This window comes from Vanessa tameamea, chromosome 10 (genome assembly GCF_037043105.1).
Source record: "Vanessa tameamea isolate UH-Manoa-2023 chromosome 10, ilVanTame1 primary haplotype, whole genome shotgun sequence".
In the NCBI taxonomy this organism is placed as follows: domain Eukaryota; kingdom Metazoa; phylum Arthropoda; class Insecta; order Lepidoptera; family Nymphalidae; genus Vanessa; species Vanessa tameamea.
This window is the reverse complement of record NC_087318.1, coordinates 7754133-7772802: the sequence shown is the minus strand read 5'-3', so window position 1 is coordinate 7772802 and position 18670 is coordinate 7754133. Positions and strand designations below refer to the sequence as shown.

Sequence of the window (18670 nt, the reverse complement as noted above, 5' to 3'; positions counted from 1 at the left end):
AGAACAGCGGAAAATATTCATAGGTTACTGTATAGGAAAACTAATCTACTACTCATCATTCGATTTTTGAAGTCTTTTTTTTTACCGAACGATACCGATAAATCAGAACAAAATCGTAACGAGTCGAGACCGTTTGAAAAAAAAACAGATTGTACAATTTCTCTAGTTACTTTTGTGTCAGTTAAGCGTGTATTCAGTACTTCAAAAACCGACTTGTCTTTTGTAAATTAGAAAAATATAATAGCAAGGGAACTAACTTAAGTAATGTTTCTAAATAATTTCTTACTAATAAAATCCAATTCACATAACTAAGCGTACGAAACAATACTTTTATTAAATAAAAAACACATAAATCACAGTGACATTTTATAAACAATACTATTTATTTACTGCATCTTGGAAACTTCAAATTTCGTATTGATAATTTCCTCATCTGAATCTAGTAAAGGAAGTGTGCTGGTAGGTATGTTTTCTTCTACCCAGCGAAGGTCTGAGTCCAAAGACGTGGTATTGGGTTCGGGGTCACGAGGCGAGTCGGGCGTCTCATTTATATTTGTCGCTCGCATTTTGACTCCGTACGCGTCATTCACAAACTGTTCTTCTTCTTCTGTTGAATAAAATGTTTCATATAATTAATATTACAAAAAGTTTCACAAATAAGTAATGTGTTTTAAACTAAGAATTAACTACCGTCATCATCCTCGGCATTGTCTAACAACGGCGTGAAGGCGTATCTCTGGTTGTTGTTAGTGGGTCGCCATAACACCATAATAACTGTCAGGACACCGGCGAATAAAATGTGCCAGTATGCTTCATCCATCCACACTTCTTTCCATTCCTGAAAAATTATCATATTAATCAAAATTTCTTAAAGTTAAAATAGAGAAGATAATTTTTTATGTTCTCTATATTAACTAATATAGTTCTAAATTCAAATAATCTATTCTATCATAATACATATGTGAAAGTCTGTATGATTGGATGTTTGTTCTACAAACACGTTCGAACAGAACGGTTTCGGATGAAATTTGCCATTGATATTAAGTCCCAGGATAATAAGATCAGGTTACATTCTTATTATTAAATTAAATTTAATAACAAGTACATATGCTAACATAAAGGAACGAATAATAATGATTACATAAATTAAATAAAAGTAATAATACTTTGTAGCCTTTCTTTATGACGGATATCAAATTTCAGGTATATTTTATATTCATTTGTATATAATTATTTATTTTATTAATATTTTTCGAAAGTAAAATAATACTTTCATTAGTATTCTTGTCGCAAATCATTCGCTAGTTGAAGTATTTATACAGTAAACTGTGAAAGGATCCCCTACTAATGAATATTAATTTAGATTTTATGAATGTTGTATGTCATCCAAGTAAGTACTGTATCTAGAGTAAGTGTCTAATATTTTCAGTCTAAACTATTAATGTTTTAGTACATACTATCAGCGGTTAAAAATGCCTTATATTAATGTTGAACACTTTTCTTTTCATCTGTTTCCAGAAAATCATTAGATGTCAAGTATAAATTAGGCTGATAAAATATTAGTATTAAGTACGGTCATTACATCAATCTCTACAATCTTGCCATCTGTAATTGAAGAATTGTTGGGAAAAGTTGCGTGTAAGCAAATGACATCAGACTTGAGAAGATTTAAGAGATGCGGTATAAACGTGTAGTGTTTCAAAATTAAACCAATAAGAAGTGCATACGGGAACCGTAAAACGGTTACGTTTTATTTTAAACGTTAAAAACGGTATGTTTTTAAATATTAATTTGCAGTAATATATATGACTGTGTTATACTTACTAAAATACAAAATATTATTCGGTACGACTTGAGAGAGTAGAGCATAAATATGACTGAGGCGATGACGGCGAATATTAAAGTGTTCGTGAAGTGTCTGTACAGAGAGAGCTTGATTGTGTTCCTGAAAAAAGTTTTATTCGACATGTTTAAATAAAAATAAATGTTATCAACGAATACAAAACATTTCTATTTTTTCTAGCACTTAGTACGTTTATGATAAAGCAAGCCAAGGTCCATGGGCAGTGGTGAGCACTTTAAATCACTGAGTCTCCTGCTCGTTTGCCTACAATTATATGAAAAAATAAAATTAGGGTATTGATTAATTATGTATTTTAAAATCAATCTTTTATACTTATTTAATTCCGTTTATTTATACCTCCTACTTGCTCATCCTTTTTATGTTTTAAAAATAGAATACTTATAAAGTTTAGAACCTTAAGGCGTGGATATACATGGCAAGATGGTTTTATTTGATTCTTTCCTAATAAAAATTAAAGTAGTAGAAAAGTATACAAAGAACCCTCTGAATATCTACCAAGATTTATTTTACATTGTAATATTAAGTAACACAATATTATAGGAACGGCTCATTATTCAGAATATCTTTTTAAATATTTTTTACTTTTTTTTTATGGTAATCAATATGTGCAAATAGGGTTACAACTCTAACACAGATTTATTACACGAGCGTTACTCGATTAATAAATCGAACGAGTACTTGTACTGCACGGCCCTGTAAAACATTACTTTTTTATTACAGGGCACAACACAACAATGCGAAATTTAAATGTTGTGAGTAACAAGCTTGGCGTACTTGTGGGTATCGCCCAATCGAGTAACGACGTATATCCACCTCTTAACACTATTATTATATATGATAAGTATTAAAGTTACACCTTCGTATTACTCGTAAGGCCTCCCTAAGAGCAAAATAATTCATAGCTTTATCCATCCATCTCTAATTCAGTTTGAGGTTGTTCGTAAATATTATGTTTTCACACAGAAATATGTACTCACAATGTATTACTTCAATACTGTTTATGAGCTACTATCATATCTCAATATGGATACAAATGCCAACGGGAACCATCCAATTCTACACACATTATGACCGTTTTTTAATTATTGTTTACAGTGCCGATACAAAATAGTTAATATATATAATTATAAATTGACAGATGATTCATGTCATCATTTCTAAAGAGATAGTCCTGGCGTATTGGAAGTATTTATGAATTAGGTCATTATAGAGTTTCCAAACATCCATGACCTTGTAAAGTACGGAGTGCACTAACCTTCTAAGCTGCAGCGTGCGCATGGTGTGCGCAAGCGACACGAAGACCCACCAGCAGATGGCACTGTCTACCAGCGACAGCGGTGCCTCCGACAGCAGCAGATCGCGGTTAGAGTCCTCAGCCTTGTGGTGCAGCCGCAGCCAAGCCTCGATGCCGGCCAGCACCCCCCACAGTGCGCCCGCTCCCACCACACGCTGCAGCGCCGGGCCCAGGCGTGGCCTGCGACACACACTCTGTACGACTGAACGCGTGGGATCGGGTTGACGGGTACATTCGAAAATTTCACCCGCCAGTTGATGACAGAAACAATAAACAGAACATGAAATTGCAGCGGAAATAAAGAAAAAAACTGATACTTACTTGACAATCCCAAAACCCAATGATACAATGATGACTAACATTCTCGCAAGCGCCCTTTTCGCTACGGACATCCACTCGGCGAACATGTACGCTTCAGCATTAAAGTACCTATAAATATTTAATACAAATCAACAATTATACAAAAGTATATTCCGAATTGTTGTGGTCACTTGCTCGCTACATGAAAGCTAAAGGGGAGAAAGAACGCACCCTGTCCTGTTGATGGAGGAATAGACCCCATAGTATGTGGCACTCTCGACCATGCCAAGTAGTGCCACGCCTCCGATCCAGTACTGAATGCGCAGCAAGTCTCGCCACTGCAGCGCGCATACTGCCAGCCAACATGCACAAAGCACCGTGTACACTCCACACATCACGCCGAAGAACTATAGATATCATGAGAGGTAGGTAAGAATTATTATCATTGACTATTGCAATAAGCCATATAAAAATTAAAATCAAATCTTATATTAACACAACTTCCATTTCTTGTAGTAATCAATATTTATATATTAGTAAATATATCAACAAATAAAACCCAAATTTGACAAATTATTTATAAAAAAATGTTAAAATGTCATTTTTCACTTACTGGCAAAAGAGGCCAAATAGCTGCCGACATATATCCCGATGGAGAACCCATTTCAATGTGCATTGACACTTGGAACTTTTTATTACTACGAACTGACATCCATAGTGCATAAATCCCTTCCCATTCAACTGTGTGGAAGGGTGCTCTCTGTAAAATCATAAAATCATATTTTCGATAAAAAAAATTTATGATCAAATTAGCTGTTCATTATAAGTAAGCCTATGTACTTTAAGATATAAGGAACTTTAACAAAGTATTTTCACATTTTTTCAACAGTTGTCTAAACACAACAATTTGTTAAGATACATATACCAGTTTAAGCAAATATTTATTATACTTTAGTTATTTGCAGTAACAATCGCGAATAGAGACTGTTTGGTCAAATTATAACCAACAACCATAGCAACTTCATCGAAATATAAAAAACTAACAATAAGAAGAGCTGGCTAATAATAAAAGAGATTTTGTGTATCATTCCTCTCCCACTTTACTAATACTACCTGATATAAAAAATAACAATATACTCACAGGTTGTATAACATTCACATCATTCTTATCATTAGACTTTTTAGTATTGTGTAGATAAATAACATTTTGGCCATTACATAGAATTGTGGGTAATAATTTTGTGTTATTATTTTCATCTATTGGTTTTTCTTCATAATTTGTGCAGTCAACTATCCTCTGAAATTAAATAAATTATAAATGACAATTTAATTTTTGTTTATTATATTCTTCTTTTAGAATGTACATAGAAAGAGTTTAATATGATAATTAGCTAATTAGTTGATTTCTTAAAAATTTAACAAAGCCGGATTATTTTAATTGAATATATTATATAAAAAGTGAGATTTATACTCATTTGCTACTTTAAATTGTTTTATGTCTTAACTTAAAACTATGAAAGAAAATGCCTGAAAAACCTTTTCAAAATAATGGAAGTAATCTGGTGAGCAATTAGTTTTCATCCATGAGTACATAATTGTGATATTTGTTGGTTCCTTTACATCACAATGCACTGAAACAATATTAAGAATTATGTTTATGATACATGTGGCATTACCAGGAGAACAATTCCTCATTCTGTCAAATGAGATAGAATACATTTAATATAATTTTCAAAAACACATTGATTGCGGTATGTTAGACTAAGATAAATATATAAATATCTCATGTCATCTTATCTCTTTTTTTTTAATAAAATGAGTAATTATTACGAAGTTGAACTTGAATAAGATTTCAGTTGTTTATCATCATATGGGTCACTCATATGGGTTTTAAAATGTGAACATTTAAATTGAATTATTTGCTTTTAAATTTTGGATTTAGATTGGTGTTTATCTCTAAAATAATAAAATAAGTTCTTACATGCGATTATAAGTTGTGAATCTTTGAAAAGTGACTTGGCTAATGTGAAATTGCAACTTTCCTGTAAAAGAAAAATAGTATCTAATAAATATAAATCACTGGTAGTATTATAAAATAATAATAAAATTTGTCTTGTAAGACCATGATCTAATATTTTATCAGTGTAATAGTTGGTCGGCGTATCATACTTGCCATGACAATGAGTCACGTATATATTACCGCAACAGTTTTTGTTTACTGATAGCGAAAGTAGGTAACGTATTTTTTACAACATAAAAGTATTTTCTTACCCCATTTAGAGGTAAATCCCACTTTCCTACATCGGAAAATCCAAGCACAATGTTTACAATTGGTAATATAAATAAAACTACGTTCCGTAACATCTTAACTAGACTATTCAAACGCAATAGCAGCAAATTATTTAACAATTTGTGTATTTGTCCAATACATTATTCTTATTTATTACCTACGCGCAAAAGTATTTTTAAAAAGCTTTTTTATACAAGAGGGCATTCTCACATATAACACTATAACTAGTTATACGTCAAAGTCAAGTGCAGTCAGCAGTCTCAAAAACGTAGTACGTCAAACTTAAAATGCGACATCCACAGATGAAGTTATAATAGTCATTACTCAGATAGCGTTTAGCGAAACCATAGATTATAAACAAAAAAAAAGAATAGTTAAAAAATTACCATTAGTTTACTATTATAATCCAAAATCAGACTCTGAATATGACATAAAACGTATGTATTATAATAAATATCTCAACAATCTGTGGTATGGGCTGTCTAACGGAATACCTTTATCTTTTCCAAGAGGAAATAATGTAAACATAAACTAAACAAATTGACAACTTATAAGTTGTTTTTTTTTTTTATTTTAAAAGCAAAACATAAATAAAGATTGTTTGTTACAATTTATATTATTATTTGTGTGGATTTAATTCAAGATTTATATTCAAGACTCTAAAGTCTAGTCTAATATCTCATTTATGTAGACATCACAAAAAGTTTTAGTGTCCTTGTAAATAAATTTATTTATACAGTGCAGTTATTTTGCGTATTGTGATTTAACAAATTTTTAATTATAATGTCCGTAATAGCAATAGCGGTAGCATCCGAAAGCGGTGTACCTATATTTTCAAGGAAACGCGGCAATAATGATAATGTAAGTCTTTTACTTACAGCAGTATCAAAGCAAAATTAAGTACAATTCACACGTATACATATAAAATATCTTGGTACAATAATGATTTTGTATTTAAATAAATATAATATATTTAAAAAAAAGTAAACAATTGCCTGTAAACGTCCTAAAGCTGGGTTATGATCTCCTCTCCATTCAGGAGGTCCGCTCTAATGTGGATTATTCGATTTGTATCTAATGCAGGATTCCTCACAATGTTGTGTTTCTCCACCAAGCATAAGAAGAATTATAGACACAAATGAAGCTAATGAAAATTCAGTGTTGCTTGCTTTGGTTTGAACCCACAACCTTTGTTTTCGGTTCACATTCACAGTGTATTTATCTTTGTACATAATGTGCCAACTTAATTGTGTATTATTTTTTTCCTTTTTAAACAAGATTCAATTTTCAACTATTGCATCTCTTCATGGAATTAACATGTTTACTAAGTGTCATAACTTGTCCCTGATTAACACTCAGGTTGAAAATGGTACAATACTTTGGAAAGAATTCTGTAAAAGGTAGGATACAATTGTAATAAGATTATAAACATGTACAATAACTTTATTTTTAACCAATTTACTTGATCTTCAGTGTCACATTAATTGGAATCGCTACTGGTGGACTCGAGTATGATCTGGAACTGCTGCTGTCATGTATTCATGATGCAATGGTCTTTTTTATTGGCAAAAAAGATTTAGAGAATTTGAAAAACATTGATCAAATAAAGAGAGATTTAAGACAATGCTATCCAATAATAGATTATCTCTTGGAAACATTGGATCCTAATACAGTGCCTCGGTCAACAATTGTTCTAGATTCCATTCAGAGTATGCTTTGTCCTCAGGCACAACAGTTGCAAGTATGATTTATTTTCTATCAAATTTGTAGTAGATGAATAATAACATTTTTACTTCGTTTTATTCATAATTTACAGCAAGTATTAGATAACTATGCACAAACTGTAACAGGTCGTTGGGCATGTCTAAGTATACATGGACACTTGGTGGCAACAAGTTCAGATTTTTATGAATTGGATGTAAGAGAAGCAAGATTACTTCTGTTGCTTGCAGCTGCTCAAGATGGAGTCCCTTTAAGGGATTCTCTTGTTTACTTGCCTCAAATGAGTCCAAATGTAAGTTTAAAAGTTAATATTTCTTTACTAAAATAATGTCCCAATAATAAAATTATTTGGTACTGTTGGTATGACTTGATAGGAGAGCTTTGTACTAGCCGACCATTCATCAATTTTTCTGCCAAATAGCAAATATTATACTATAAGTATTGTTGTATTCATATACAGGGACAGGAGACATAATCATTTTTCATAATATCCTGATTGAAGTGCCACCTGCCAGGTCCAACCTAAACTATATAACTATAAAAAGATAGCTTACAGATGCAACAAAGAAAATCCTTGTTTACACTTTTACCAAACATTGAAAGAACAATAACATATGATAATTCTGCATAATAGATTTGTAAAGTGGAGTAATGGACACTGAAGCATAATTAAATAATTTATATCTACCAATAAATTTTGGTTTTTAGGTGGCATTTAGAGCAGTAACTTGCAAACTTCTAGCAGATGTTTATGTTTTGGTGATCTGTGGAGTAACTCCACCACTGTCTCAAATAGATGAAATAGTCCTGCAATGCTGGGAAAGCTATGCGCATATTATAAAAGAAGCAAAACTTATACATCCTAGAAATTTTCCATTGAGCATCACATTTGACCCTGTGTTTATAGGGTAAGGTATTATATATTTAATTCTATTACTATTTTACTAAAATCTGACTGAAATAAAAAAAAAAAAAAATTTAATTTATTTGCGTCGCACACTAATGCAATTTTCATACCCTTATGTGGCTGAATGAATTTTTCCTATGTCTACAATCCGAAACCTCGCGGTATGCATCCTTTTAAGCTAGCAACAAGACTTTCACTGACAGATAGCTGATGTAATAAGGAGTAACTTAGGCTACTTTTATAATAAATTCAAGCTACAATGTCCAAATACTGTCCATGTCCAGTACCGCCGTCACGTCGGGTTCCTCCTACCAACGACTTAATATGACAAAAGCTGTCTAATACAGAATTAATAAGTTATAGTAAAATCTGCGAACTGAACAATAACATTTTTCTTAAATTCTAAAGCGCACGAAGTCGCGGCCACGTCTAATATCTTACATATTAATAGCGTAAGCTCATTTTTGTCCCAGTGATTATAGGACGATAGCTGCACATAAAAAATCAGTTATGGTCTCATTTTGAAGAACTCCAGACGTAGATGTGCAATAATAAAAGAAGATTCTTGGTTTTGAAGATTAACTAAATTGTTACGATTTAACAGAGAATTAATTTAGTGAGCGGAAAAAAGTTACTGACCGGTTATCTAAGCAGCTGCATAAAAAAAGACAAATAAAAAAACGTACGAAACTTCTGCAACATAAGTTGTTCTATGTTTTAATAAATAATATTATATAATAACTTTGCCATAGATTTCGAAATTCCTAAAGAATCTATTCGCGTGCATGCCACTATTTAATATTAACTAACATACATTTCTATAATTTCATTTTCAGTTTTTTTTTTTTTTCAGGATTATGGTAGTGAATATAAACAAACGAAGATGTGTATTCTCCCGCCATTTGCATGGCTCGAATCAAAAGAGCCGAGGAATGTCAGGGGTCCATCGTATAGATATTTTGAGAACATTCTATGTAACGACAGCAAGAGATTTAGCACCTGAGTTCAAATTGGAACGAGACGACAGAGGTTAATTTTAATGTTGTATAGTAAATTAAATCCTCTTACATTAACGGTCACGTCACGCGGAGAAAACTTCGCATTGTGTATCCACAGCCTAACAGTCAAACGTACTCCGATTACTCACAAATTATATTATTCACATATTCTATATATATATATTTATAAATCTTATAATTTTACAGAAGTTATTGATGGGGCTGTAAGTGAAATGTACTGGTGTTCCGAATATCACAAATGTCATGCGCAAAGATCAGGAAATCTTTTGTGCTGCGCTTTATACGCCCCCACAGTTCCTAATCATACAATGAGGTAAATACAATTATATTGTTAAATAGTTATAGTGAGCAAACTCGGTCACAGGGACCGAGCGACGAGAGGGTGACAGGTGAAGGAATATATCCAGAGAACCTTGGTAAATGTCATGTCTCATAGTGTGAATCTTAGGAGAAAGAGTCTTAAGGACAAGTTCTGTAGATAATTATGTTATGTGCAATTTTTGTCTCAGCTACCTTTATCATAGTACTAAACAAAACTCATTGCGTAACTTTGACCTTACAGAAAATTTTTGTACTCACGGATCTTTTTTTATTTATTTTATGGTAGATAGGCGAGCATATGCGCCACCTCATTCTAATGTTCATGTAAATGTAAATCGTTAGCTTTTTAAGATTTAACGTAAAGATTCACCCTATTTTGTTCGGATTAATTTTTCATAAATAATTTATATTGTCCACAGGTTATTAACGAATCAAATACTTCAAGATTTATCGACAAATAAAGATATTTTCTGGTGATTAACGTAATTATTTCCGAAATAAATAATCCGTCCAATATTTTGTATTTTATATATATAAATAATAAAACAAACATTAACTATATCAGCATTATTTATTTCCAGGGCAATCATCACTAAAACACGTGTATTTCTATGATATATGTTCATATTAATATAAGTCACTTAAACAAAGGCAATTTGATTATCATCTAAAATTTCATAGTCACAATATTTAGGAGTTCAGTCTATTTATTACGAGTGATATTACACTATATATGGTGATGCTAAAACATTCAAAATATTTTAGAAATAGGAATGTTTGTATTTCTTTCTAACATAATAGAATTTCTAACCAATTAAAATAACCACAGTCGACTAGTTTGAATATGTTTATCTTTTCTTCCAAAGATAAGAATAAAATTCTGGTCTTTTAAAAATCGACATATCAATGAAACAAAAATAATTGATATATATTTAATTCATTATAATATTAGTCAAAATATTATTACAGGTTTAAAAACGATAATCAAATTAGGATATATTATTGCCATGATTTTCTATCCAATAATATTATTTTATTAAAACAGCAATTTCATATTTTTTTTTTGTTATAGGTAGTAAGTAGAATGTAATAGAATTTAAAGTTAGTAATGAAGTCGATTTGATGATGATCTTCGAGTTTTCATCACAATACACCTAGTAATACAATAGCGAGGTATTTACATTAATTTATTTTCGAATAGTTTAGTTTTGGTAATGACACTAGTTTTTTATTATTGAATCATGTCTGTCGTATTGTAAGCTTAGATTAATTCAGGTATAAATTTTTGACCTCTTTACTCTTTAGTCTCTTTGTAAAAAGTTTGGTATATTTAATAACAACCTGCAGTTCCTATTACAAAAAGTAGTTAAACTTACTTTATTTCAATTGAAAAAATATACTTCTGTAAATTGATACTCAATTCGACATACATTATACTAATATAAAAACCAACACTGATTATAACAAGTCCAATAATAAATGTACCCTTTAAAAGTTGAACTATAAAAGATTGAATAAAACATCATATTATTTTTTTATATGAAGCGACTCGTATTAAAATTTCGACTTAAATAAGTTAGGCAATAGTGCCATTCAATGGATTGTGCATTAATTTATAACTCGATGAAACAATGGTTACTATTTTTATCATAACATACGCGTTGTTTCCTTAAAGCGTGTTATCATATGTTTATAATGATTCATTATTAATAAATATAGGAAAAACGTAAAATACAAATAAATGCAAAATCTAGCTCGCAATTCCACACAAAGCTTATCCAACTGGATTCGTAACTTACAATATTATGTTAACACTTGCAGGAATAAAAACTTCTTTCGTCAAGTTTGGCCAAATTAAAAGATGTGGTTCATATTTTTATAAACAAGTTATTTTCAATATTTTAAATATGATTATCATTAAATGTGCAAATACTATTTTATAAAATAGTCATTCAACACTGCTAGCTACACTAACAAAGCAGTTTTCATTGTGTAATGATTTTAAACTGCTCAAACTAAAACTATTATCACCTAAAAAGTCTCTTTATGTAGGATAACTCATCCCAAAGCAAATATTACTTGAAGCTACCGAGTAATCTACACTGAGGCTGTTTAATTTTACACTTTAATTGTTGGATTAGGTCAAATATTTTCAAAGAAGGTCCTACTTTCATTTCAAGGAGCTCTATTATTTCATCCTTTGATAGTTGGAGCATCATGGACCCTGTTATATGGTTGAAGTTAACACAATATGGTTGGCAGTCATTGACTGTGAGGAACTTGGCGACGTCGACTGTCGTCCAGTTTTCTGGGTCAACTGAATTTAGTATGTCTAGGGGTACACTGGTATTGACTAGTCTGGGTATCACTTTATCGTCTTCACTCTGCAATGGTGTCTCTGGTGATTCTTGTTTTACATCTTCAGAGCAATCTTGCAAAACATCAGCAGTAGTACTCTGCAAATAGATAAAGCTTATCATTATCATAACTAAATACTTTGTTAGAAACGACATTTCGGTTTGACTTTTGTAATTAATAATGCAATGCTGTTCATTAAAATGTATGTCAACACAGCTAGTAGATAACTCACTTAATTATAATATTAGCTTGAAACTTTTTAAATATTAATATTTAAATGAATAATATAATATTTAAATTTAATTTTTTTTGCAAACAAATAATTAAATACAAATATTTAACATTAAAAAATGGGCAATGAAATAATTTTCTATACAAAAAATATCAGTTACAAAAACATAAATTCTAACCAATTTATCCTGATTAACGTGTTCAAGTCGTTCTTCAACCGGTGCAATCTGAGGCTCCAGGTCTACTTCCATTTTAACGCAAGAAGTCTGTTCCTCGGGTCTTAGTTCCGTATCCGCAGATACTTCGGACACACTTGTGGGCGGCGAGAGACTCTTTGTGTCTCCTATGTCTGAATTTTGAGAACTCTCTTCGGTTGTGTTGGGAGGTTGAGAAGAAACTTTCGTCACTGAAAAAATATTAAACTAAAAACTCTTCGACGGTCTTAATAAATTAAATCAAATGAATTGTATTTTACTTCATTAGTCATGTCAATTATTCTTTTGTCGAAACGAAATGTTAGAATGATTTGAATCTGGTTTCAGACTCTATTAAATTAAAATTTCTTCTGGCCAGAATCCCTCTCCATTTTCTATGTAAGATGTTTGGATTTGATTCCACGACTCTGCTCTGATCCGGATATACATAATACAAGTTAGTAGACAAACAAAGGGCAGAATTTTATTTATTTAATATCTCGGTAAAATAATTTAGCAAAGTTATCCATGTTAATACTAATATAATAAGTAAATCTGAGATTTAACTATATTAGCTATTTACAAGTAATCATCTTAAAGACAAAAAGCACTAAAAATTGGGAACAAGTTAAGCTAAGCGCACCAATTTCTGAAGGCGTTCCGCGGGGTAGTTTTGTCAGACTAACTAATTCTGATCTGTGTAATTTTACATAGAAACAAATGAAATATTTCACGGTACCACTTGGGAAGAAGCTAAATAGTACGCGGACTAAACAATCATATTTAACTTGAACTTCTCAGGAAAAGGACTAGTAGCCACAAATAAACAAGTCAAGTTCGAGCGCCGCCCGGCCGGTGACTAATTAAAACCTAACCATGCCGACATTCAAAACATTCAAAAGATCTCGACCGATGATATAACATAAATTAATGTCAAAGTAGTATCTTAGTCTTCACCCCTGTGGCTGAGACACGCACCGAGCCGGCGGCGGCGGCGGGCGGCGCGCGCGGGCGGGCGGCGCGCGGCGCGCGGCGGCGGCTGCAGCGGGCCCTCCAGGCGGTGCCCCACGGCGCGGCACCAGCCCACGGGGTACACGTCCGTGCTGTGCGCCCACAGCCACTGGTCGTACTCCGAGCCCCACCCGTCGAAGTGCACCTGCGTCATCGTTTAGAAATTGACTTACTCGCAACTAGCACTACAATCAAATAAGCGACGTTGACAAAAAAGGTTAGAATTGTTCGAATATAAAACGCAAGCGATTGCAGTCACACGTTAGTTGAGTCGCGGTACCTTGAGCAAATCGGCGACGACGCGCGCGACGGTGGCCACGCACACGAGGCGCGGGTCCATGAGGTCGGCGCACTCCAGGCGCATGCCGGCCACGAACCCGTGCGACACTACGTGTCCGCGCGCCGCGAACAGCGCCCGCCCCGCCGCACCCGCGCCTTGCAGGTGCTCCTCCCAGCGGAACTGCTCCGCCGACGTGCTGCCAAAAACAGGATTATACTATTATTTATAATATACATAGACGAGTAGCTGATGGCTTTATACCGTTCTTATCAGCAAAATACGCAAATTGTCCAAACAGGAAAAAAGCTTTTAAAATGAAGATTTAAAGTGTTTAAAACATCCAAAAAACACATTGTGGTTGATTAACTCACCCAGCCGGAGGAACGAGAGGTATATTGTTCGAAAGGGCGAATCCCACAGGGAAGATACACGGTGACCTTTGGTGATAGCAAAACCAGTCAGCACCAGAAGCGTCAGCTGGGTAGCAATCTATCCTAATCATCATGTAACCCTCGTTCAGAATTTGCATCACAGTTGCGGCGCATACGGCTGATAGGTTGAGAGGATCTATGGCTTCGAGCTTCATTCCTTCCGAAAATAAAGGTGGTTCATCACTTGGATACTTGTAAAACATTTCAGGAGTAGTATCGTTAGGAATGTATCTTCCGGCTGCGACTCTCTGGCAATAACTCTGAGGTGCATCCAGTGGATGGCCCACTCTGAACGCCCAGCCGACTGGATGGATAAGAGGTGAATCCTCGTGACACCAGAAACCATTGTCTTCTGGTGAGCTGTCATAATATTTCACATGTAATCTCTTACCAATTATTTCACAAACGCTTGCTACCTGTTTATAATAAGCACATAAATTAATAATATGTTCATCCCAATACATGTACATTTTAAATAGAACATTTCTCAAATCAATAATTATATTTTTAATTTATACAATTAAATATTCTCACCTTTACTTGTGAAATTCTATTTTTATCTACGACTTCCATTATTGATCCTATTGAAAACCTTGATACAAGACTGTCATTTAACTTTGTGTAAAAATTTGCTGGCAATGTTCGTGCACCAGTAAGCTGTTTCACTAGAAATCTAAAATAAAAAAAAACTTTAAAATTCAATAATAAGTTAATTTGCTTCAACCAACAAGGTACCAACGGTGTAGTTGTATCTATGTATCTTTTGTAAAAAAGGTGCAGCTTGGACTGCCGTTCAAATTTATTATAAACACCATGAAGCTCAATATAATATATTAAACTTCCAAGTACATAATTCATGTTACATATTATAAAAAATAATAACAATAAATATATGATCTGTGATGTGTTCAATTGTGAAATGATATAAATACAATTATAATAATGCTTAATATTGTGCAAATATTTTCACTACATAATAAAAATAAATATAACTAGCTTAAGTGGTTATTAGTGTTACAAGTGAAATGTCATATATATTACTTTTATACCAGCCTATATAACATTTTGTTTTACAAAAAATATACTTACTTCTTCCAATCAGTATATTTATCCTCTATACTGCGTGGCGGTATAAGGGGTTTACCACGGGTCGCACACCAACCTACAGGGTGTACTTCAGAACAGCAAAGGTTAACCCAGAAGTCTTTAGAATCATCACTTCCAAAACCTTCATAACGCAAAAGGCCCATATAACCTTTCACCTGTAAATTAAATATATCATAGGATATATTTGTTATCTCTTGTTCATTTCAAACAATTTTGATCAAATTAAGAACACAATTAAAACACCCAAATTTATATAATTACTAGACATATTTAACAATAAACAATGTCTTAGTATATAATTTACATTTCAAATTAATTTAAACTTAGTTACAAAAAAATACATGCATAATGTTTAGTGTTTAAATTTATATTAAATTATTCTTCCAAACCAACACTGATTAAAATGTTATGGCTGGCACAAGTTTCTTGTTAAATTACATTAATTACCTTTAACACTGTTGCAACCCAGAAATAATCATTTAATTTTTCAGAAAAATTTTCACAATCTGTATTCTTTACTTCCACTTTCATGCCCTCGAATGTATTATCCCACATTTCATGTAAAGGAGCATGCTTGAATAAGCTGACTGGAGCTGCCAGAAAATCACAGCCAAACAGTTCATCTTTCCATTCATAGCTGTTAGCTACTAAGGCTGCTGAATGCTTAATTGGGCCAGCCTATAAAAAATAAAGCTTTTTAATTAAATTTATACTTATTTTTCCACCAATATTTAAGAAATTAGTAATTGTTTGTAAGTAATATGCTTTAAATAAGTATGTTCAGTTTATTTTAAAGCTCTACTTGTCACCACATAAAAGTGTTACTCAAACGCAATATTTTGTTAATATTGTGTCAAATGTAAAGCAATATAAGTTTTTATTACCTGTAAATCATTAAAATTAGCCTGCCAATGCTGTAATTGTGGCAATGGTTCTAAGGGAATTAGACCCGCCATATGCTCAGCTCCTTCCATTAGCTTAAACCTCCAATTACAATAACGTCGTCTCGTACTACTTGCATGGCATCTCAGTGAACAAAATTTGTTATTCCGTGGATAAAATTGACCTCGACGACCAACACGTCCGCACAATTCACATATTGCTATTTGAAAAATTAAACATATTAAAATCACAAACATATAGCTTCTTCTTCATATTGTGATTTGTAAAGATAAAATATAAAAAAAAACATATACCAAAACATGTGCTACTTTAAGTGGATAACATATGTAAATAAGTGGTGCCTATAGTAGGAAATAAAAATTCAAATTAACAATAAATATATCAGTAGAATATTTAAGATATATACACAACCTGTACAAGGAAATAACTTAATACCATATGCTTAATATGAAAAAAGACAATTTTCATCATTAAATTTTGTCACACAAATTAAGTCTTAAATGTTGAAGCATATTGAATGAAAGTCATGCCTATCTGTTGTTTCCATGCAATCTTCAATACTTTGAAGCTTTTAGAAGAAAGATTATGCCCTATAATGTATAACAAAAAAATACACATTTAGTAAACTTTCAACATGCCATATAGATTGTAACAATTTATATAAATTAATAAGGTGACACTTTCTGTAAGTCAATATCATAACTTATCATTGAATGAATAATATGTTACTAAATCTTATCACTTAATTGTAAATTTATTTTGCTTTAATAACAATTAGTGTGTGGTATTTGTTTTAAAATTATAACAATGTGCGTTTTATTATTCTACTTTATAAATATATTACGAAATATTGATTTAATACAAAATAACCTAGGAAACTTTATACATATCTTGAGAGGAACTTACCAAAACCGTCCTTTTCTAATGGAATTATGGACAAGTCTTCATAAATATGAGTATCGTTTGACAAGTCGTTAGTATTGTTTAAGGACACATCGTTACCGGCATTGTATAAAGCCATATTTGAAAACTTTCCAATAATTATAGAACACTGCGGTTGTAAACACTTCAATAATCATGACTTAATCAGGTAGAGTTAATAAAATTTTATAAATATATATTGTATAACTTTACTGTTATTACTGTAAAATAAAATTTTCTATTATTTGAAGATATGACAAATGCAAAGCTATATATATAAGTCGTATAAATTGATATAAAAACTAAGAACTCTAAGAAGTATCACCTTAATATTAAATAACTAAAGATTTTAAAATAATTGAACACCATAGAACTAATCCAGTAAGTATTAATTTTTTTTATCAAAGTCCGTTTCGCAAGTAGATACTGGTGGGTATTAGGACAAAAAGTAAACAAAACTAAAACTATGACAGCTTTTGAAACGTTCGAAAAATTTTAATTTCATACCTTAAATGTATTTCTATTGTAGATATCTAACACTTCTTAAAGGTACAATATTGAAAAGCCGTATGATTTATCATAACATTTAAAACTTAAGCCCGAAAAGTGAGGTTATTTTGACGTTTCTTTGTTTATACTGTGTACATATTCTTTTAGGACTAAAGACACATTTTCATTTTTCTCTGTGCCTATAGCCTACAACTAATAGTAAAAACAAGGTTGCCGAGAGCTCTCTTAAGTTGATTTACCTTGAATCCATTTTTTTATTATTGTTTTAGCTAAATATTTTTTTTGTTAACTGTGCTTCATGTGCTACGAAAAATATTTTTTGTTCGAGTCGGGCTTTTTTGAAATGTTTGTGCACGTATAAATTTGTGCACCTGAATGTGACCTGCGCAGTTGGCTAGTCTCCCTTTAGAACGGCTGCAGAGGCTGATATAAGCTATAACATTTAAATATTTGCTTGTCGAACTTTCTAAAATAAGTAAAAAAAAATGTCATCAATAATTTACTAAAATAAAAACAATTTTTAGTGTTAGTTATCTATAAATATGTTACGGGGCGAAAACATGTTTTTTTTTCCCCTAATTGTTAAGTTGACCTAAAATAAGTTTCTGTACTAAATTGTCATTATATAATCTAACTTGTCATAAATGTAAGTCTCCCGTGCTGTGTAAAGATCTTCATTTGTATTGTTATCAGAAGGACATAATTATGTGTAAGTACACTATAGTCAATTGTGACCTTCGTATGTAATCCTAACGCCGACCGAAACCCGACCATCCTTGCCAAACGTAACCACTCTCTTCTACTGGAGTGTAATTTAGGAAACGTAGTAATTATATACTCTTTGGCTTCGGGCTTCAATGAATCTTTGAGTCCGAAAGAGAAAAGATTAAAAGGTTCGTTATATGTTTGTTTCTGTTTATTCCCATTCATAGACAAAATTATTAGTCATTTTCTTTAACACTTTACATTTTATTTAACTGAATATTCATTTTGGAATGCAAAATAAT

The 18670-nt window shown here is 32.1% G+C and overlaps 3 protein-coding genes across 7 annotated transcripts; 1 reads left to right on the top strand and 2 right to left on the bottom strand.

Annotated features, from left to right (window-relative positions):
- Positions 1 to 299: 299 nt before the first annotated feature.
- Positions 300 to 6008, bottom strand: LOC113392187 (transmembrane protein 87A). The gene is made up of 11 exons (XM_026628484.2): positions 5730 to 6008; positions 5440 to 5500; positions 4995 to 5089; positions 4600 to 4755; positions 4072 to 4218; positions 3690 to 3865; positions 3480 to 3587; positions 3120 to 3338; positions 1825 to 1945; positions 691 to 838; positions 300 to 607 (listed from the first exon to the last, which is right to left on the bottom strand). Exons 1-11 carry the CDS (start codon positions 5820 to 5822, stop codon positions 387 to 389), a joined length of 1545 nt encoding a protein of 514 aa, XP_026484269.1. The 5' UTR covers positions 5823 to 6008; the 3' UTR covers positions 300 to 386.
- A 411-nt stretch (positions 6009 to 6419) lies between these two features.
- LOC113392206 (protein fuzzy homolog) lies at positions 6420 to 10276 on the top strand. 2 transcript variants are annotated; one of them, XM_064215963.1, is made up of 8 exons: positions 6420 to 6609; positions 7027 to 7148; positions 7222 to 7489; positions 7565 to 7762; positions 8179 to 8378; positions 9231 to 9406; positions 9586 to 9709; positions 10137 to 10276. In XM_064215963.1, exons 1-8 carry the CDS (start codon positions 6532 to 6534, stop codon positions 10192 to 10194), a joined length of 1224 nt encoding a protein of 407 aa, XP_064072033.1. In that variant the 5' UTR covers positions 6420 to 6531; the 3' UTR covers positions 10195 to 10276. The 2 variants fall into 2 exon arrangements, with proteins under 2 accessions (XP_064072033.1, XP_026484290.2); XM_026628505.2 differs by having other exon boundaries at positions 6422 to 6609; positions 9583 to 9709.
- On the bottom strand, positions 10270 to 17804 carry LOC113392119 (polycomb protein Sfmbt). Of its 4 annotated transcripts, none has more exons than XM_064215960.1 (11): positions 17661 to 17804; positions 17139 to 17374; positions 16214 to 16431; positions 15777 to 16007; positions 15312 to 15484; positions 14757 to 14895; positions 14163 to 14638; positions 13792 to 13987; positions 13458 to 13656; positions 12486 to 12712; positions 10270 to 12173 (listed from the first exon to the last, which is right to left on the bottom strand). In XM_064215960.1, the coding sequence occupies exons 2-11, from the start codon at positions 17251 to 17253 to the stop codon at positions 11793 to 11795; spliced, it is 2355 nt and encodes a 784-aa protein (XP_064072030.1). In that variant the 5' UTR covers positions 17254 to 17374; positions 17661 to 17804; the 3' UTR covers positions 10270 to 11792. The 4 variants fall into 4 exon arrangements, with proteins under 4 accessions (XP_064072030.1, XP_064072029.1, XP_064072032.1 ...); XM_064215959.1 differs by lacking the exon at positions 17661 to 17804 and adding an exon at positions 17479 to 17650; XM_064215962.1 differs by lacking the exon at positions 17139 to 17374.
- Between the last annotated feature and the right edge of the window lie 866 nt (positions 17805 to 18670).